The sequence below is a fragment of the Bos javanicus genome, chromosome 10 (genome assembly GCF_032452875.1).
Source record: "Bos javanicus breed banteng chromosome 10, ARS-OSU_banteng_1.0, whole genome shotgun sequence".
In the NCBI taxonomy this organism is placed as follows: domain Eukaryota; kingdom Metazoa; phylum Chordata; class Mammalia; order Artiodactyla; family Bovidae; genus Bos; species Bos javanicus.
In genome coordinates, this window is record NC_083877.1 from 54,561,363 (window position 1) to 54,581,083 (window position 19,721).

A 19,721-nucleotide genomic window follows, 5' to 3' on the forward strand; every position below is an offset into this window, starting at 1 on the left:
ACAAATTATTAGGAAAAGATTGGAAGGAAATTTGGGAAAGCAAACATTTCAGCTTCCTGGAATCCACTGTGTATAAGGTAAATTATTTTTCTGGTAAGAAAATAATCAAGGTATCGGTTAAGTTTCTAAGGATAATTTATTTTGCTGCTGATATCAGAATTGGAAATACCAATAGGTAACTGAGTACAGTAGCTAGAGCTACCATTTATTGCAAGCTTACTGTGTGTCAAGAGTCATATGAACATTCTCTCATTTACTCTTCAATAGACTGTCAAAGTAAATATTATCCTTCATTTTACAGCTGATGAAACAGTCTCAAAAGGATTGTGTAATTGGACCAGTGTTGAAACTGGGGTTTCCAGGTATGCAGGGCTTTGCTAAAGAGCAGGCCCGGGTAAACTAGGATAGTTAGTTAGCCTGAATGTCACCCAACTCACTGACCTACAGCTGATGGCTAGGAAGTAAGCCCAAAGGATTCTCAATTGTCTGATAGATGGTACATATATGGAAGTGTGCTGATTCGCCTCACAGAGAGGCCTTCCCAACACTTCGTGGTACATATTTTTCTCCATTGCATACATAATTCTGATCTTGGTTATTTGGTTTCCAGATGCCTTGTCAGTTAGAAGCTGCGCATTGGTGGGGGGAGGAGTGACCCTGGAAAGGCCCTCTGATTACTGTGAGTAGGGACAGCTGGCCGACTGACAGAGAAGGTGAAGGCAGGGAAAATGAAACATAAACTAATAAAAGACAAAATCAATACAGTGTCAGGAGGCTTTAATATAGTGGCAAACATACCTTAAAAGAGAGCAGCTATTATTGAACATGTACTAGGTGCCGAACACAGTTTTAAGCACTTTATAGTATAACATGACTCATTTTTACAAAATAATCCTATTGTTCCACCAATGAGGAAACTGAGGCACAGAGAGGTTAGGTAACTTGGTGAAGGTCACACAGCCAGTGAGTAGTAAAGCTGGGATTCAGATCCAGGCAGCCTGAGTCCAGGCCCCAGGTCCTCAGCATCCTGTTTCCATGTAGGCCTTAGATCCTGAGAGAGTAGCGCACATTAGTGGTGTTTATTGTGATGGCCGGAATATCCAAAGGGGGGAAAATAAAACTGTAAGGTTGGGCATTACATGTCTTTTTGTATTAATTAATTAAAAAATTTTATCAGGGCATAGTTCTGCAAGGACTGTTAGTAGAAGCTATCAGAATCTCCGCCCGCGGCTCATTTCCTGCTCCCCAGAGTCAACTGCTTTCAGTTCTTGCAGTGAGTTGACACTTGCTGGTGGTTGTGTCCTGTCTCTAATGACATACTTGTACTTCTGTACGATTGGTTTTCAGTTTTAGGCATCTTCTACTGATGCCTTACTATGGAAAAAGAAAATTTTAGTGTGTTTTTCCACCCACCCCAACCACACGCGCATAAGATTTCCATCTCCTTCTCCCAGCAGTTACATTATAGTTGTAGCTAGCTCAGTATGTCATGGGCTTCTATTTGTGTTTAGGCTTCCCTTCTGGGTTGGGCAGTCTCCTGAGAAGATGACTTGAACCACTTGCCTGTGGAGTAAGCCTGCCTTTTGGAAGTCCAGCATGGAGGTGTGGCGTGGAGGTGTCTTCATATTTATTAATACTGTGCAACTCCTCCCCTGCCTCCACTGAACTTGGTATGACTCAGAGACCCGCTGCGAGTTTGATTCTTGGAGTTTTACTCTCTCCGGAGAATAGACGTTCGACTTCTTTTGGAGCTAGAGGAATCACAAGGCTGGCAACGCTGGGGTTTGGGGTGTAAACATTCTTCCATTATTTTAGCCTCACTTTATGCTCTCCCCTCCCCCAAAGGTACTGGGGCTCTGACTGCCTAAGCCCTTTCTGGAGATTCTGTGATGAGTTGCTCCTTGTGTTTCTCTACTGGCAGATAAGGAGTCTGGTTTCCTGAGTTTGCTAATCACGTTCATCTACTTTCTTTTTTTTTTTCTTATTTTTTTTCCCAGCACATCACTGCATATATATTTAAACCAATCCATCTTTCAGGAAACAGAAGCACCACACAGCGTGCAGTTAGCAAAGGTAACTTCTGTAAGTCAATATAAAATGTTACAGTTTAAAGCTCTTATATTTATTTTTAAAATTTTTATTGGAGTGTAGTTGCTTTATAAGGCATTTAGTCATAGAACTAAATGTATTTAGTGAGCTATCTTTATCCTGAAGCCTGAAAGGCACTGGACAAAGCTTTCAATGCAAAGGGGTCATAAAAAGGCGGTGTTGCACGAAGGGGAAGACTGATACAGTTCTATGAAAAAGGGGGTTGTCGAAGTTTTACTTGCTACTCATAGTGTAGTTCTAGGACTAGGAACATCACTGTTACCTGGGTATCACTTGGGTGCTATTTAGAAATGCAGAAATCCTGGGCTCTACCTGGGCCTGTTGAATCAGAATTAGCATTTTAACAAAAAATCCCTGGGAGACTCCTAGGGATTGAAGATTGAGAAGTGCTAATATCAAACTTTCCTCAACTTCTACTGTAATTTCGAATAAACTAACTGTAATGAATTTTCATGTGGGATTTACACATTTTGGTACTTTCCCTTACTAAATCACTCTCCAAATTCTAGAGCAGTGGTCCCCAACCTTTTTGGCATTAGGTACAGGTTTGGTGGAAGACTCTTCTTCCATGGAGTGGGGCGGGGGAGGGAAATGGCTTCAGGGTGAGTCAAGCATGTCACATTTATTGTGCATTTTATTTCTAATCTGATGCTGTTGCTGATCTGACAGGAGGTATTGGTCTGTGGCCCAGAGGTTGTCTTTTACCAGATGATGTCAGACTGGTTCTGTTCAGGCTTTTTCAGTTGCTCACAGTTCTGCAGGTTGGTGAGAGGCTTTAGATTGCATCAGTGGAGTCTTCAGTCACGCTTGGAGTGGTCAGATGAGAGAGTGGCTGCCCCGTGAGGTAAAGGATACATCATTCGTTTTTATGCCCAACATCTACCCAGTGAAAGGCCTGTGTTTAACTAGAGACTTGTGGCATGAGTGAGTCAAAAAAGACACAGTTCCTGTCTTTGAGGTATGCACCAACCAGCAAGGAATCAACTGGATAATTATCATACAGGGTTGACCTGCCCTAGGAAAGAGGGAGCACAGAGAAGGGGCATCTGAGGCAGCATTCCTGGCAGAGGGAACCAAAGGGCTAAGTCTCTCGGTGAACAGAGCCTGTGGGTTTAGAGCAGGTGCGCTCAGGTGAGTGTATCAAAGTCACCTGGTGGCCTTGTTAAACCATAGACTTCTGCCCTCATCCTTAGAACTTCTGACTCTGTAGGCTTGGGGTGGGCCCATGAATGTGCATTTCTAACAGCTTCCAAAATGATGCTGATGACACTGCTTTTGCATTTTGAAAATCACTGGTTTTAGAGAATTCCAACTAGCTCTGGTGGCTGGAGTCAGGAGGCTGGAAACAGTAGATGACAGGGAAGGCAGAGGCCTAGGGAGTGGGCATGTTACTGAGAAGATTGTGGGGAGCCACTGACTAGTTTTACAGAGGAGAGTGATGGACACCCACTTACCTTGTGGAAAGATCAGTTTGGGTGCAGTGTGGAGGATGGGTCAGTGGAGAGACCAGGTTGGGGGCCAGAAAATCAAATGTGTGGTTGACTATAGCCATCCAGATGAGAAATGCTAAACACTTGGAATAAAGACTAGAGGAGGAAAGATTCCAGTGGTCAATGGAAGTGGGAGGGGAGGGAGGGAGGAGTCATTGAAGACCATCAGATGTCAGGCTGGCTGTGCTTTGGGATTGTGTTACTCAAGACACAGGAGGAGGAGTGGGTGTGAAGCAGGGTCTACAGAGAAGAGCTCAGGAGGTAAGTGGAGGGCCAGACATGTTGAATTTAAGATGCCAACAAGGTATTTGGGTGGACTGCCAGGCAGAGAGTTTTCCTTGTGGGTCTGGAGGCCAGAGTGAAATGTGTGGGAAGTCCCTTCACTTCCTCAACTTACACTGATCTCCTGTATGTAGTGTTTGCTTGAATCAGGCCTTGTAAATACAAGAAAGCAATATTAATAAAATATTGCTAATTGTAAATAAAGAAGCAATATTAATGTAAGAGTTTCCCCAGTGGCTCAGCGGTTTAAAAAAAAAAAATCTGTCTGCAATGCAGGAGACATGGCAGGAGCCATGAGTTCAATCCCTGGGTTGGAAAGATTCCCCCTGGAGGAAGAAATGGATACCCACTCCAGTATCCTTGCCTAGAAAATCTCATGGACGGAAGAGCCTGGCGGGCTACAGTCCATGGGGTCTGAAAGAATTGGACATGACTGAGCAACTAAACACTCATACACAATATTAATATAACCCTTAAGGACCTTTAGAACGCAATACTTTCAATATGTTTTATCAAGAAAACAAATATTCTACTTGTTTGGTTGGGGGGAAAAGAAAAAGTTGAAGTGTAAGTCTTCTAACACTGGAAGAGGTTAATACAGCTGCCTTTTGTCTGAGAGACCAGGAGATTGGGTTTTAGTAAAAGCTTGAAAGGGGCAAAATCACTTGACTGGTTTGTGGGCCATATGACAAACAGCTGAGACTAATTAGCTGGATTGTGGGTTTTTCCAGAGATGACTGATTTTGAAAGTTGATGAAGCGAACTGCTTTTCAAAAGACTCTTTTGAAAAACTTTTGTAAGTAGACTGTTCTGATTTTAACCTTTCTCTTTGTAATAGCCAACAATATCTTTTTAGAAGAGGACATGTGATTACAAGTTGCCTAATTGTTGAAGTGTTGGAAACTCCAGTCTCTAAAGTTTTGGGAAAATCAACCAGGATTTATACTTTGTCAAGGTATGGTTATGCCTTTTTTTTTTTTGGTGGTGGTGGGGAGGTAGAGGCTTCGAGTGCTGAGGTGCCAGTTTTCAGGTACTTAAAATAGTGCAATTTAACATAAAACACCACTGCACACATTAATTTTTTTCAAACAAAGACTTCAAGATTTCTGCTAAATTTCTTATGTTTAGTTTGAAAAGTGCATTTTCAGTTACCAGAGAGTGGGTATGAATACTGACTGCTTTCTTCCTTTCCTTTCTGTACTTTAACAAAGTAACAGAGGCTTTTATTCTCAGGTAATATGTGGAATAAGAGAGCTGATTACGGAATTGAATAGCTCTAAGAGTCCTGCTCATCTTTTGAGCATTTTATCCACAAAAATTCAATTGGGATTTTGTTTTTAATGCTGTTGATAGCTCTGTGCTCTGTATGGTAAGTTACTTCAGTTGTGTCTGACTCTTTGTGACTCTATGGATTGTAGCCCACCAGGCTCCTCTTTCCATGGGATTTTCCAGGCAAGAATACTGGAGTGGGTTGTCATTTCCTCCTCCAGGGGATCTTCCCGACTCAGGGATTGAACCTGCACCTCCTGAGCTGGCAGGCAGGTTCTTTACCACTAGCGCCACCTGGGAAGCCCTAATAGCTTCCCAGCTGATAGTTCTAGTGGAGATTATGTGAGTCTGTGTTTTAGTGTAAGGTGTGTTTCTTCTGTCACTTAAATTTGTCTTCTAATTATTACTCCAGTACATCATTTTGTTTTCTTGGTCACAAGTTCATGCTTTCACCTAGGAGTGAACCCAAAGTCTCTTTAGAAATCAGATGAGAAAGAGCCTTGATCAAAAGCTGACAATCTCTGTTGAGATTCTTGGATTTTAAGTACCAAAAAAAAAAAAAAAGACTGAGAGGATTTCATCCACAGAATGTCCAGTTTGTACCTAATACATCCCGAAGGAGATTGCTCCCACCTTGGCTAGTCTGTCTCTTACCACGTTCTCTTTATTCTTTTCAGACACACTGTTCAGTGACCCAGCAGCCATTAGAATACAAACAACATTTTTCCTTCTTTCTTGCTGCTGCTGCTGCCGCCCACAAGACAGGAACTGCAGCAGAAAGAGAGCGCTGATGAAACATTGCCAGCCAGCAGGGTGGCACCATGGCAACCAGAACCTGCCCATGTCTGGCAGGGCTGGGAGCCCAGGGCTGCCTCTGCTGCCGTTTCAGCATCTGCCCTGTCCGGTCTCTCAGAACCTGAGTGCTCACAGAGGACATGCTGCACACTTTGCTCTGTTTCTCTTTTCTCTTTTGCTACTATTCCCTTCTTCCTCCCTGTGCACTTGGTTGATTTATAGTTAGAGCCAGGGTGCACCACATGTGATAGCTGCTGGAACAGGCCCGTTAAAAACAAAAGCTGATTTCTGCAGAAGCCATCCTTGTTTAGAGCTATCCTTGCAAGAGGGCACCTTCCTGTTTTTTTTGGCGTTCCCGTTGTTGCTGGCATGGCTGGGGCCCTGCCCCCTTGGCAGAGCAGAGGCCGGGTTCAGTGGGGGTTGGAGGGTAGGGAGGTGGTTATGAGATGCTGCTTGGGAGGAGAGCTTGCTTTGCTGCTGTTTTTCTGAAGGCAGGAGCCACTTTGCTCAAACACAGATGCAAATTGCCCAAGAGCTGAGAGCGGTCGATTTTTTTTTTTTTTTTTTTGCCTGTTTTCTTGCTTTTGCCCATTTCATTTTCTATTAGGCTTTTCCTCTCCCTGATGTAACCTGTAAGGGGATCCTTTAGCTCCAAGTGCTGGATTTATCACACTGTAAATGTTAAGTGGATCCTCTGTTTTCACAAGAAGGAGAAAGCCCAGACAGCTTTAAGCTGATACCACTCTGCCGTGGCAACTGATGCAGGGTATGTACTATTGTTTGAAAAATCTTTCTAGTGTCATTTTTGGATCTCTCTTGCTGAGCCTTACATTTTGGCCCTCTTCCTTCTAAAATGCCTTCTCTCTCGCATGGCCTCAGGAAATCAACTTGGTTGATGAATCTAAAATCCAGCTTGTTAACCCTTATTTTTGTTTCGAGCCCTAATATTCTGTTTTCAGAGTGCCAATTAAACACATTTCCCTGGATATCCCTGTGACATGAGGGACATGTAATTGGTCATATTCCATACAGGATTACATAGTAGTTGAGAGTGTGTCTGGGTTCAAACCTTGGCTTTGCCTTTTATTGACTGTGTGACCTTGGAGAACTTACTTAACCTTTGTGAGTCAGTTTTGTTATCTGTAAATTAGAGAGTTGATAGGGTTGTTGTGAGGCTCTAGTGAGTTAATGTATTAAAGGGCTTAGAAAAGTACTCAGTATTTGTTATAATCATCTCAAACCAGCTTTTCCTCTCTTGCTTGTGTGCTTGTGTGTGGGTGCTCAATTGTGTCTGACTCTCTGTGACCTCATGGACTGTAGCCCACCAGACTTCTCTGTCCATGGGATTTTCCAGGCAAGATTACCGGAGTGGGTTGCCATTTCCTCTGCCAGGGGATCTTCCCAACCCAGGAATCGAACCTGCATCTCCTGCATTGGCAGGTAGATTCTTTACCACTAAGTCACCTGGGAAGCCCTTTCCTCTCTTAGTTAATGATAGTATCTTCCATTCAGTTAATAAACTGAAAGTTTTTATTATCTTTAACTCCTGTACCAGTCAGTTAAGGAGCTGTACTGATTTTCTACCTCCTAAATCTATCTTGAATTAATCTCTTTCTTTGAATCCCACCGTCACCAACACAAGTCACTCACCATCTCTCAGCATAGCTTCCTGGTCCTCTGTGTATCCCCAGAAAGATCACTTTTAGGCACAGACCTCGTGTTCCTCTCCTTCATGAAAGCCTGCAGTGACTTTCCATTGCCCAGAGGATAACACACAGACTTTCTAGTGTCATGTAAGAGTCCTTTCAGGCCCAGGTCCTAAACCCTGTCCCATCTTTTCAGCCTGTCTGGACACCTTCTCTCCCATCCCGGTATAGTCCACTAATGGCGTGCATCTGCCGAGGTTCCCTAAATGCATCACAACCTTTTCCCTCTTAGACCTTTGCAAATATAGATGCTCTTCCCTGACTCCCACCCTCCCAGTCTGTTACATGTTCCCTTCTCATGGCTCCAAGCCTTGTCTGTGTTTTGTACTTCAGATGTCAGACAGCCCTTACCTAGTTCCATCAAAACTCAGTTACACCTTTCAGATTGGCATCGATAATATTTTTGTTGATGGTTTCTGTTATCTTTAAAGGATAAGGCTTATCTGACCTGTGAGGTAAAGTTCTTTACCACGTCATCTGTGAACCATGTAATTTTGTTCTTTCCCGTTTGTCACTTATCCCTCTGCGTGCTGATACAAGTCCGTGGCTGGGGTACCCCTCTGTGAGGTGACTTGGTGGGCTCCCCCCTGCCCTGGCCCCCTCTGCCCCAGGTCTCCCAGCTGCCCAGTCCTGTGTGCATATTTCTGTTACGGGTCTCGTCCCACTGCATCTTCATTGCTCATGTTCACGTGCAGCACTCCTATTAGACTTGCTTTGCTGTAGCCTCCTTCTAGGTGCGTGGCATAGTGACACGTGCAGGGGCTGTTCTCAGTGCTCACTTGGTACGTGCATGACTGAGCTGATGTGCTCATCAGCTACCACCTGCATTTCTGTCATTCATCCTAGCTTCTCTCTCCTCAGTGTCTTCAGGCTTTGCTGGTATATCTTTAGATCGTTGGTATAGGACAGTCCACTTGTCAGATTTCATTTAAAATTATTAACAACTTTTGGATTGACATTTGTATATCATTTTGCATTTAGTTTCAGTTATACTTAAGGACATTGAGTTTATGTATAATTCTTGGAAAGTGTGCTGGCAATGGCCCTGCAGCTCTTTGGAGTCAGGTATAAACTACAATTCTGTATATTCTTGTGATTTTTAATTTACTTTTCTTAGGACAAAGAACTTGAAGTTTGAGAGCTGCTTGTTGATTTCTGTTTCTTTTAATTGCCCTTTTTCATTTCTAGATCATGCCTCATCTAACAATATTGGTAAAATAGCTGTATTTTATAGAGTTAAATACAGACTTTAGTATAATTGTATAGACCAATTGAAAAAAAAATCTTGGAAAAAAGTTTTTTCAAAAATTCATTGTAAATAATTAGCCAGAGTATAGAAATGTAGCTTCAGCTGCTTTAATTTTAAAATGAAGACATCACTTTTTAAAAAGTGGTACGGTCACATTAAAAATGTTATTGGTTTATAGTTGATTTACAATTTTGTGTTAGTTGCAGGTGTACAGCAGAGTGATTCAGTTATACATACATCTGCTCTTTTTCAGATTCTTTTCTCATATTGATTATCACAGAATATTGAGTAGAGTTCCCTGTGCTACACAGTAGGTCCTTGTTGGTTATCTCTCTTGTATATATAGTAGTATGTGTTTGTTAATCTCAAGTTCCTGATTTATCCTCCATCCCCCACCTTTCCCCTTTGGTCACCATGTTTGTTTTCAGTATCTGTAAGTCTCTTTCTGTTTTGTACATAAGTTGATTTTTATCATTTTTAAAAATCAGATTCCACATATGAGTGATATCATATATTTGTCTTTCTCTGTCTGACTTACTCCACTTAGTATGATAATCTCTAGGTCCATCCATGTTGCTACAAATGGCGTTATTTTGTTCTTTTTTAATGGCTGAGTAATACTCTGTTGTATGTTTCTACCACATCTTTACTCATTCCTCTGGTGATGGACACTTAGGTTGCTTCCATGTCCTGGCTACTGTAAATAGTGCTGCACTGAATATAGGGATGCATTTATCGTTTCGAATTATGATTTTTCTCCAGATAGATGCCCAGGAGTGGGATTGCTGAGTCATGTGGTACTTCTATTTTTAGTTTTTAAGGAACCTCCATACTGTTCTCCATAGTGGCTGCACCAATTTACATTCCCACCAACAGTGTAGCAGGGTTCCTTTTTCTCCACACTCTCTCCAGCATTTATTATTTGTAGATTTTTTTTTGATAGATAATGACGGTTCTGACTGGTGTGAGATGATAACTCACTGTAGTTTTTGATTTGTATTTCTCTGATAATTAGTGATGTTGAGCACCTTTTTATGTGCTTTTTGGCCATGTGTATGAAGGTCAGGTGGAGAAGGGAATGGCAACCCATTCCAGTATTCTTGCCTAGAAACTCCTGTGGACAGAGGAGCCTGGTGGGCTGCTGTCCATGGGGTCACACAGAGTCGGACACGACTGAAGCGCTTTAGCATGCATGCATGCATTGGAGAAGGAAATGGCAACCCATTCCAGTATTCTTGCCTGGAGAATCCCAGGGACAGGGGAGCCTGGTGGGCTGCTGTCTGTGGGGTCGCACAGAGTCATACACGACTGAAGCAACTTAGCAGCAGCAGCAGCATGAAGGTCAGGGGCTTCTCTGGTGACTTAGCGGTAAAGAATCTGCCTGCAGTGTAGGAGATGCAGGAGCCATGGGTTCGATCCCTGGACTGGGAAGATCCCCTTGTGAAGGAAATGGGAACCCACTCCAGTATTCTTGCCTGGAAAATCCCATGGACAGAGGAGCCTGGCAGGCTACAGTCTGTGGGGTCGCAAAAGTCGGATACAACTGAGCAACTAAACCACCACATGAAGATCACAGTTTTTGACTAGCAGAGGGAGATGGCAGATTGGGTGGGGTCTAGTGCATACCAAGAGATTTATGATAAGGCAAGAAAGATGAGGAACCTGTTTCATATTCACTGTCACAGCCATTTCTCCAAGTATCTGGGGAATACATTGACTTTTTTTTTAAGCTATAACCTTTTGGTGAGTCACACAGTTGTGTGTGTGGGAGGCAATGAGGTGGGACAAGGGGGAGAGTATGGATGAGGGTCTTTGGATCTTTTAGCTTTTCTGTTCTCTCCAGTTCTACACTTTAGAGTGCTTGCCTCCCAGGGAATCCCAGCTTTAATGTACTCTGTAGGACTGCATATTACTTCGAGAACTTATCCATTTCCAGACACCAAACCTTTTGTGTGTTTTCTCTCAGAACTCACCTCCCCCATATCTAGATTAGGTGTTAATCTCATGTGCTCCTTTTATTATGCCGGCCATAGGTACTAACCATGCTTGGCGTTTTGCTTCAGTGGTCAATATTGTCCGTTAGATGGTAAATTTGGTGGGGGAGATGCAGATGCTGTATCTGTCTTATTTGCATCTCTGTCACCTTGCACAGTGATGGGTGTGGGCACTCAACTGTTAAATGAATGAACAAAACAAACATGTGATCACCTTTTACTAAGACAGAACTTGTCCAGTCTTTTGTAGACATATAACTTCCCTTTGATGCAGCATTCCATGAACTAGATTTGTTCCTCCTGCTTTAAACAAAAGGGAATAGCTACATTTTCCCCTCTGTCTTCAGATTGTACAAATTAGATGATCATCATGGCTGGTCTGGTTTAGGTTTGGAACCAAGGTTTTGAGGCATGGACTGGCTCCTTTGGCTGATTGTGCTGAATTGCAAAATATATATAAGCTTCACTTTTTATCTCTCTTAAGATGCTTACCATTTTTTAAATGTGTTACTCTCAATGCTTAGTGTTATTAATGGGGTGTGTGTGTGCTTGAACCCCAGTACTTAAAAGTCCAACATAGTATTGAAAAGAAAATTCAAAAGCTAGCTAATGATTTTCTGATGTTACTCTAGGTAATAAAAGACTATTACAGTTGAAATAACTTTCTGTGATAATTACTTCTGTCTCTAAGTGACTGCATCTTGAGCGACCCTTTTTCTTTTGGCCCCAAACTAGAGCAACTTATGTAAAATGTGATGTGTTATATTTGAAGGTTGGTTTTTCATGGGGTCGCAAAGAGTCAGACACGACTGAGCGACTGAACTGAACTTTGAGTAAATCATCTCAATTACATGGAACTTAATAGACAATTCATTTTTTATTCATCCAAATATTTATTAATGACTCTGAGAATTATAGTGTCCTTTCCTCAAGAATGGACTTGGAAGAAGCAATGAGTTTGAAAGAGAAGTCCTGGGTACACGTTATCAATAAGAAGAAGTTAGGAAAGTTAGAAAACTAAAAGTAAAGAAAAATAAAGATCAAAGGCAGAATAATTGTAAAAGCTTGTAAATTAACAAATTAAAGGAGAAAAAACGCACATATTTTTCTCAATAGATTTAGAAGCAAAATTTGATAAAATTGATGTACATCTGTAATACTTGTTCTTAGAAAACGAGGAATAGGTGGAGTACTTCCTTATCCTGATAAGAGTGTTTACCAAAAACCTACAGCAAATGTTATTCTTAACAGTGAAACATTAGAATCAAGATGTTTATTCAGTACTTTTGGAGGTCCTAACTAGCACAGTAAGAGAAGGAATATAAATAAAATGTATAAAGATTAGAAAAGAAAAAAAAAGATGTATTTATTTTCAGCTATGTATAACAAATCATTAGAATAGTGTGACTAATAAATAGATGGTAATATACATGTAAGTATATATATTTAAAAGATATCACTTATAATAGTAACAAAAATATAAAGCATCAGTAAGTCTAAAACCGTACAAGGTCTTTATGAAGGGAATTTACTTTGACATTTGTAAAGGCATTAAAGAAGGCATCAATAAGTGTAGAGATTATACATATACATGGATAGAAAGATTCAATATCATGAATATGTAAGTCTTCTCAGTTTGATCCAACATGCTCACATTCTGAAGAACTTGGATGGAAGCGTGAAAGGTCAAGAATGTCCTCAGTGAGGCAGCGGGATCTGGTCCTCCCAGGAATACCTTTATAACTCAGGTATAAAGCTCCGTTATAAAGTCATAGTAGCTAAGGCCATATAACATTGACCCATGGGTAATGAAAATGACCAAAAGAACAAAAGAGTGAATCCTGAAACATATCTGCCCCGATATGGTGACTCACTAGGAAAAGAGTAATTTTTCTCGATAAATGGTACTATGATAAATAGGTGTTTTTCAGGGAAAATTAGTGAAATTGGATTCCTACATGCACCTTAAAAATTACCACTGGGTTGAAGACAATGTGAAAGGCAAAATCTTTTGAAAAATAATGTAGATGAATATCTTTATCACTTTAGGTAAAGAAGGATTTCTTAGCTGTATTTTTGTTTTGTTTTCGGTCACATCACGAGGTATGCAGAGGTTCCCTGATGAGGGATCCAACCCGCACCCCACAAAGTGGAAGTGTGGAGCCTTAATCACTGGACCATGAGGGAAGTCCATGGATTTGTTTTATATTATATAAAGAAAACTATGTATGAAAGATTGATAGGTATGACTACTTGAAGATTGAGCTATTGAAAAGGAGGAAGGACAAACGACTAGGTCCTACTGTATAGCACAGGGAACTATACAGTCCATATCCAGAGGTAAACCAAAATGGAAAAGAATATTAAAAAAAAAAAAAAAATATATATATATATAGAGAGAGAGAGAGAGAGAGAGAGAGAGAGAGTGTTCCTGGTGGCTCAGTGGTGAAGAACCCACTGCCGATGCAGAAGACGTGGGTTCAATTCCTGGGTCAGGAAGATCTCCTGTAGTAGGAAATGGCAACCCACTCCAGTACTCTTGCCTGGGAAATCCCATGGACAGAGAAGCCTGGTGGGCTACAGTCCATGGGGTCACAGAGAGTCAGACACGACTGAAGCGACTTAGCACATGCACGCATGCACACACACACACACACACACACACACACATATATATATATAATAATTGTCACTTTACTGTACAGCAGAAATTTATACAACATTGCAAATCCAACTATATTTCAATTTTAAAAAGTAAAAAGACAAACCACAAATAGGAGGAAGATATTTGCAACCACTGTAACTGTCAAAGGATGAGTACCTAGAACATTCTTCTCAAAAGAATTCCTGCATGTTCATAAGGAAAACACAACCCAATAGAAAAAAGGGAAAGGACATGACTATGCTTTTCCACAAGAAGAAACTGAATGGCCAACAAACTAAAGAAAAAAGAAAAGAAATTGAATTGCTCAACCACATTAGAAAATCAAATAAATACCAATTTAGATTACAGTGTGGTAGTGTTTTGAGAAGTCTGACAATAAATACCTGATGTTGTTGAAGATGTGAAGTTGGGAGTGTAAAACAACTGTGGCAGTTGAGTTGCTCAGTCATGTCCAACTCTTTGTGACCCCGTGTACAGTAGCCAGCCAGGTTCCTCTGTCCATGGGATTTTCCAGGCAAGATTATTGGAGTGAGTTGCCATTTTCTTCTCCAGGGAATCTTCCTGACCCAGGGATCATATCCATGGCTCCTACAGTGCAGGCAGATTCTTTACCACTGAGCCACTGGAGAAGCCCCCAGTTTGGCATTGTCTTGTATTATTGAACATGTACATACCGATGTCCCAGGAATGTCATTCTTTGGTACCCATCCTTTTCCTTTGGTATGTTCTGAATTGGTTCAGATGTCAGTTCAGTTCAGTTCAGTCACTCAGTTGTGTCTGACTCTTTGAGACCCCATGGACTGCAGCATACCAGGCCTCCCTGTCCATAACCAACTCCCAGAATTTACCTCAAACTCATGTCCAATGAGTCGGTGATGCCATCCAACCATCTCATCCTCTGTTGTCCCCTTCTCCTCTGACCTTCAATCTTTCCCAGCATCAGTCTTTTCAAATGAATCATTTCTTCACATCAGGTGGCCAAAGTATTGGAGTTTCAGCTTCAGCGTCAGTCCTTCTAATGAATATTCAGGACTGATTTCCTTTAGGATGGATTGGTTGGATCTCCTTGAAGTCCAAGGGACTCTCAAGAGTCTTCTCCAACACCACAGTTCCAAAGAATCAATTCTTTGGCTCTCAGCTTTCATTATAGTCCAACTCTCACATCCATACATGACTACTGGAAAAACCATAGCTGTATTGAGATACTAAACCCTTCTTCCCTCAGGGTTACTAGGCAGGGCCTGACATTGCTGGAATACCCAGATCTGTCATCTTTGATTATGAGCATTTGGCTAGTTTGTCAAACAAATAGCATGAAAATGGTTGGGAAGCAATTTCCTGGAGATGCTCTTGCTGGCGTTTATCAGGAGACAGTGCACATGCATATTTATTAAAAAAAAAAAAAGTATTGTTTTATTTTAAATGAGAACAAAAACTTGGGAAATACAGTTCAGTTAGCTAATTCTCTTCTGAACAGCCACAGGCATTAAGTAATTAGAAAGGGTTTTGACTTGTCATTTCTTGATATCAGTGGTAAACATGGTAATTATTTCAAGCCAAATGAGAGAGGCAGAGAAGAAAGCTGAGGGAAAATGATATACTCCTGGCTAGTATATATATTCCTGGCTATATTTTTATTACCATGTGGTCCGATGGGTGGTGTAGGATGATGTTTTGAATCTGATATCTAGGTTTTGAATCTGAGTTGCTGTACTAATAAAGGCTCCCCAGAGGAGAGAGTTGTTGTTCAGCCACTAAGTCATGTCTGACTCTTTTCAACTCCATGGACTACAGCACGCCAGGCTTCTCTGTCCTTCACCATCTCCCAGAGTTTGCTCAGACCCATGTCCATTAAATTGGTAATGCCATCCAACCATTTCATTCTCTGTCATCTCCTTCTCCTCTTGCCCTCAATCTTTCCCAGCATCAAGGTCTTTTCCAGTGAGTCGGTTCTTCTCATCAGGTGACCAAAATATTGCAGCTTTAGCTTCAGTATCATTCCTCCCAGTGAGTATTCAGGGTTGATTTCCTGTAGGATTGACTGGTTTGATCTCCTTGCTGTCCAAGGGACTTTCAAGAGTCTTTTCCAGCACTGCAATTCAAAAGCATCAATCCTTCGGTGCTTAGCTTTCATTATGGTCCAGCTGTCACAGCTGTATGTGAGTACTGGAGAAAACCATACCTTTGACTATACAGATCTTTGTTGACAAAATGATGGCTCTGACTTTTAACACAGTGTGTGGGTTTGTCATAGCTTTTCTTCCAAGGGGCAGGTGTCTTATAATTTCATGGTTGCAATCAACTGTCCACAGTAATTTTCAGTTCAGTTCAGGACTTTTTGCAACCCCATGGACTGCAGCATACCAGACCTCCCTGTTCATCACCAACTCCTGGAGTTTAGCTCAAACTCATGTCCATTGAGTCAGTGATGCCATCCAACCAGCTCATCCTCTGTCGTCCCCTTCTCCTCCCTCCTTCAATCTTTCCAGCATCAGGGTCTTTTCAAATGAGTCAATTCTTCACATCAGGTGGCAAAAGTATTGGAGTTTCAGCTTCAGCAACAGTCCTTCCAATGAATATTCAGGACTGATTTCCTTTAGGATGGACTGGTTGGATCTCCTTGTAGTCCAAGGGACTCTAAAGAGTCTTCTCCAACACCACACTTCAAAAGCATCAATTCTTTGGTGCTCAGCTTTCTTTGTACTCCAACTCTCACATCCATACATGACTACTGGAAAAACCATAGCCTTTACTAGATGGACCTTTGTTGGCAAAGTAATGTCTCTGCTTTTGAATATGCTATCTAGGTTGGTCATAACTTTCCTTCCAAGGAGTAAGTGTCTTTTAATTTCATGGCTGTAGTCACCATCTGCAGTGATTTTGGAGCCCCCACAAAACAAAGTCTGCCATGGTTTCCACTGTTTCCCTATTTATTTACCATGAAGTGATGGGACCAGATTGCATGATCTTAGTTTTCTGAATGTTGAGCTTTAAGCCAACTTTTTCACTCTCCTCTTTCACTTTCATCAAGAGGCTTATCAGTTCTTCTTCACTTTCTGCCATAAGGTTGGTATTATCTGAATATCTGAGGTTATTGATATTTCTCCTGGAATCTTTATTCCAGCTTGTGCTTCATCCAGCCCAGCATTTCTCATGATGTACTCTGCATATAAGTTAAATAAGCAGGGTGACAATATACAGCCTTGATGTACTCCTTTTCCTATTTGGAACCAGTCTGTTGTTCCATGTCCAGTTCTAACTATTGCTTCCTGACCTGCATACAGATGTCTCAAGAGGCAGGTCAGGTGGTCTGGTTTTCCCATCTCTTTCAGAATTTTCCACAGTTTATTGTGATCCACATAGTCAAAGACTTTGGCATAGTCAATAAAGCAGAAATAGATGTTTTTTTGGAACTCTCTTCCTTTTTCCCATGATCCAGCAGATGTTGGCAATTTGATCTCTGGTTCCTTTGCCTTTTCTAAAACCAGCTTGAACATCAGGAAGTTCACAGTTCACATATTGCTGAAGCCTGGCTTGGAGAATTTTGAGCATTACTTTACTAGTGTGTGAGATGAGTGCAATTGTGCAGTAGTTTGAGCATTCTTCGGCATTGCCTTTCTTTGGGATTGGAATGAAAACGGACCTTTTCCAGTCCTGTGGCCACTGCTGAGTCTTCCAAATTTGCTGGCATATTGAGTGCAGCACTTTCACAGCATCATCTTTTAGGATTTGAAATAGCTCAACTGGAATTCCATCACCTCCACTAGCTTTGTTCACAGTGATGCTTCCTAAGGCCCACTGGACTTCACATTCCAGGATGTCTGGCTCTAGTTGACTGATCACACCATCATGATTATCTGGGTCGTGAAGATCTTTTTTGTACAGTTCTTCTGTGTATTCTTGCCACCTCTTAATATCTTCGGCTTCTGTTAGGTCCATACCATTTCTGTCCTTTATTGTGCCCATCTTTGCATGAAATGTTCCCTTGATATCTCTGATTTTCTTGAAGAGATCTCTGGTATCTCCCATTCTGTTGTTTTCCTCTATTTCAGTGCTTTGCACTGACCACTGAGGAAGGCTTTCTTATCTCTCCTTGCTAGTTTTTGGAGCCTGCATTCAAACGGGTATATATTTCCTTTTCTCCTTTGCTTTTCACTTCTCTTCTTTTCACAGCTATTTGTAAGGCCTCCTCAGACAACCGTTTTGCTCTTTTGCATTTCTTTTTCTTTGGAATGGTCTTGATCCCTGTCTCCTGTACAGTGTCACAAATTTCTGTCCAGAGTTCATCAGTCACTCTATCAGATTTAGTCCCTTAAATCTATTTCTCACTTCCATTGTATAATTGTAACGGATTTGATTTAGGTCACACCTAAATGGTCGAGTGGTTTTCCCTACTTTCTTCAATTTAGATCTAAATTGGCAATAAGGAGTTCATGATCTGAGCCACAGTCAGCTCCTGGTCTTGCTTTTGGTGCCTGTATAGAGCTTCTCCATCTTTGGCTGCAAAGAATATAATCAATCTGATGTCAGTGTTGATGGTGATTTTGGAGCCCCAGAAAACAATCTGTCACTGCTTCTACTTTTCCCCTTCTATTTGCTGTGAAGTGATGAGTATGGCTGCCATGATATTAGTTTTTAAATGTTGAGTTTTAAGCCAGCTTTAGTGTACCTTCATCAAAAGGCTCTTTAGTTCCTCTTTGCTTTCTCTATTAGGGTGGTATCATGTGCATATCTGAGGTTGTTGATATTTCTCTCAGCAATCTTGATTCCAGCTTGGGAGTCATCCAGCCTAGGATCTTGTACTCTGAGGCTTCCGTGGTGGCTCAGATGGTAAAGAATCTGCCTCTAATGTAGGAGACCCTGGGTCCAGTCCTTGAGTAGGGAAGTTCCTCTCTGGAAGGAAATGGCAACCCACTCCAGTATTCTTGCCAGGAGAATTCTATGGACAGAGGAGCCTTGTGGGCAACAGTCCATGTGGTTGCAAAGAGTCAGACATGGCCGAGTGACTTTCACTTTACTTCACTATGCTATGCTATGCTAAGTCACTTCAGTCGTGTCCGACTCTGTGTGACCCCATAGACGGCAGCCCACCAGGCTCCGCCATCCCTGGGATTCTCCAGGCAAGAACACTGGAGTGGGTTGCCATTTCCTTCTCCGATGCATGAAAGTGAAAAGTGAAAGTGAAGTCACTCAGTCGTGTCCAACTCTTAGCGACCCCATGGACTGCAGCCTTCCAGGCTCCTCCGTCCATGGGATTTTCCAGGCAAGAGTACTGGAGTGGGTTGCCATTGCCTTCTCCGTTACTTCACTACTCTGCATTTAAGTTAAATAAGCAAGGTGACAATATATAGCCTTGGTGTACTCCTTTCCCAATTTGGAACCAGTCTGTTGTTCCATGACTGATTATAATTGATGTTGCTTCTTGACCTACATACAGGTTTCTCAGGAAGCAGATTAGGTCATCTGGTATTCCCGTCTCTTTCAGAAGTTTCCTTGGTTTGTTATGATCCACACAGATTTTAGTGTACTCAGTGAAGCAGAAATAGATGTTTTTCAGGAATTCTCTTGCTTTTTCTATGATCTAATGAATGTTATCAATTTGATCTCTGGTTCCTCTGCCTTTTCTAAATCTAGCTTGTACATTTGGAAGTTCTTGGTTCGCATACTGTTAAAGCCTAGCTTGAAGGATTTTGAGCATCAACTTGCTAGCATGTGAAATGAGCACAGTTGTGCAGTATTGTGAACATTCTTTGGCATTGCCTTTCCTTGGGATTGAAATGAAAACTGACCTTTTCCAGTCCTGTGGCTATTGTTGAGTTTTCCAAATTTGCTGGCATATTGAGTGAAGCACTTTCACAGCATCATCTTTTAGGATTTGAAATAGCTCAGCTAATCACCTCCACTAGCTTTGTTTGTAGTAATGCTTCCTAAGGCCCACTTGACTTCACGCTCCAAGATGTCTGGCTCTAGGTGAGTGACAACACCATTGTAGCTACCTGGATCTTTAAGACCTTTTTTGTATAATTCTTCTGCGTATTCTTGTCATCTCTTCTTAATCTCTTCTGTTAGATCCTTATCGTTTCTGTCCTTTATTGTGCCCATTTTTGCATGTAATATTCCCTTGTTATCTCTAACTTTCTTGAAGAGATTTCTAGTCTTTCC

General features: G+C 41.6%; 2 protein-coding genes across 5 annotated transcripts in view; both read left to right on the forward strand.

The window, feature by feature from the left end:
- The window catches only part of RAB27A (RAB27A, member RAS oncogene family), a 95,138-nt gene that overhangs the window by 27,917 nt on the left and 47,500 nt on the right, over positions 1-19,721 (forward strand). Inside the window, exon 2 of one of the 4 annotated variants that reach the window (XM_061431232.1) lies at positions 1,998-2,073. The exons of 2 other annotated variants lie outside the window; for them this stretch is intronic. The gene's annotated coding sequence lies outside the window, so the exon portion shown is untranslated. Of the gene's footprint in view, positions 1-1,997; positions 2,074-6,384; positions 6,712-19,721 lie in introns of those variants that run through there. One more of the 4 variants, XM_061431229.1, reaches the window with a different exon arrangement.
- LOC133256263 (uncharacterized) overlaps positions 1-19,721 on the forward strand; it is a 48,617-nt gene that overhangs the window by 22,312 nt on the left and 6,584 nt on the right. The window contains exon 2 of the mRNA XM_061431226.1: positions 4,720-4,836. Within this exon, the coding sequence (XP_061287210.1) occupies positions 4,720-4,836 (117 nt within the window). The remainder of the gene's footprint in view (positions 1-4,719; positions 4,837-19,721) is intronic.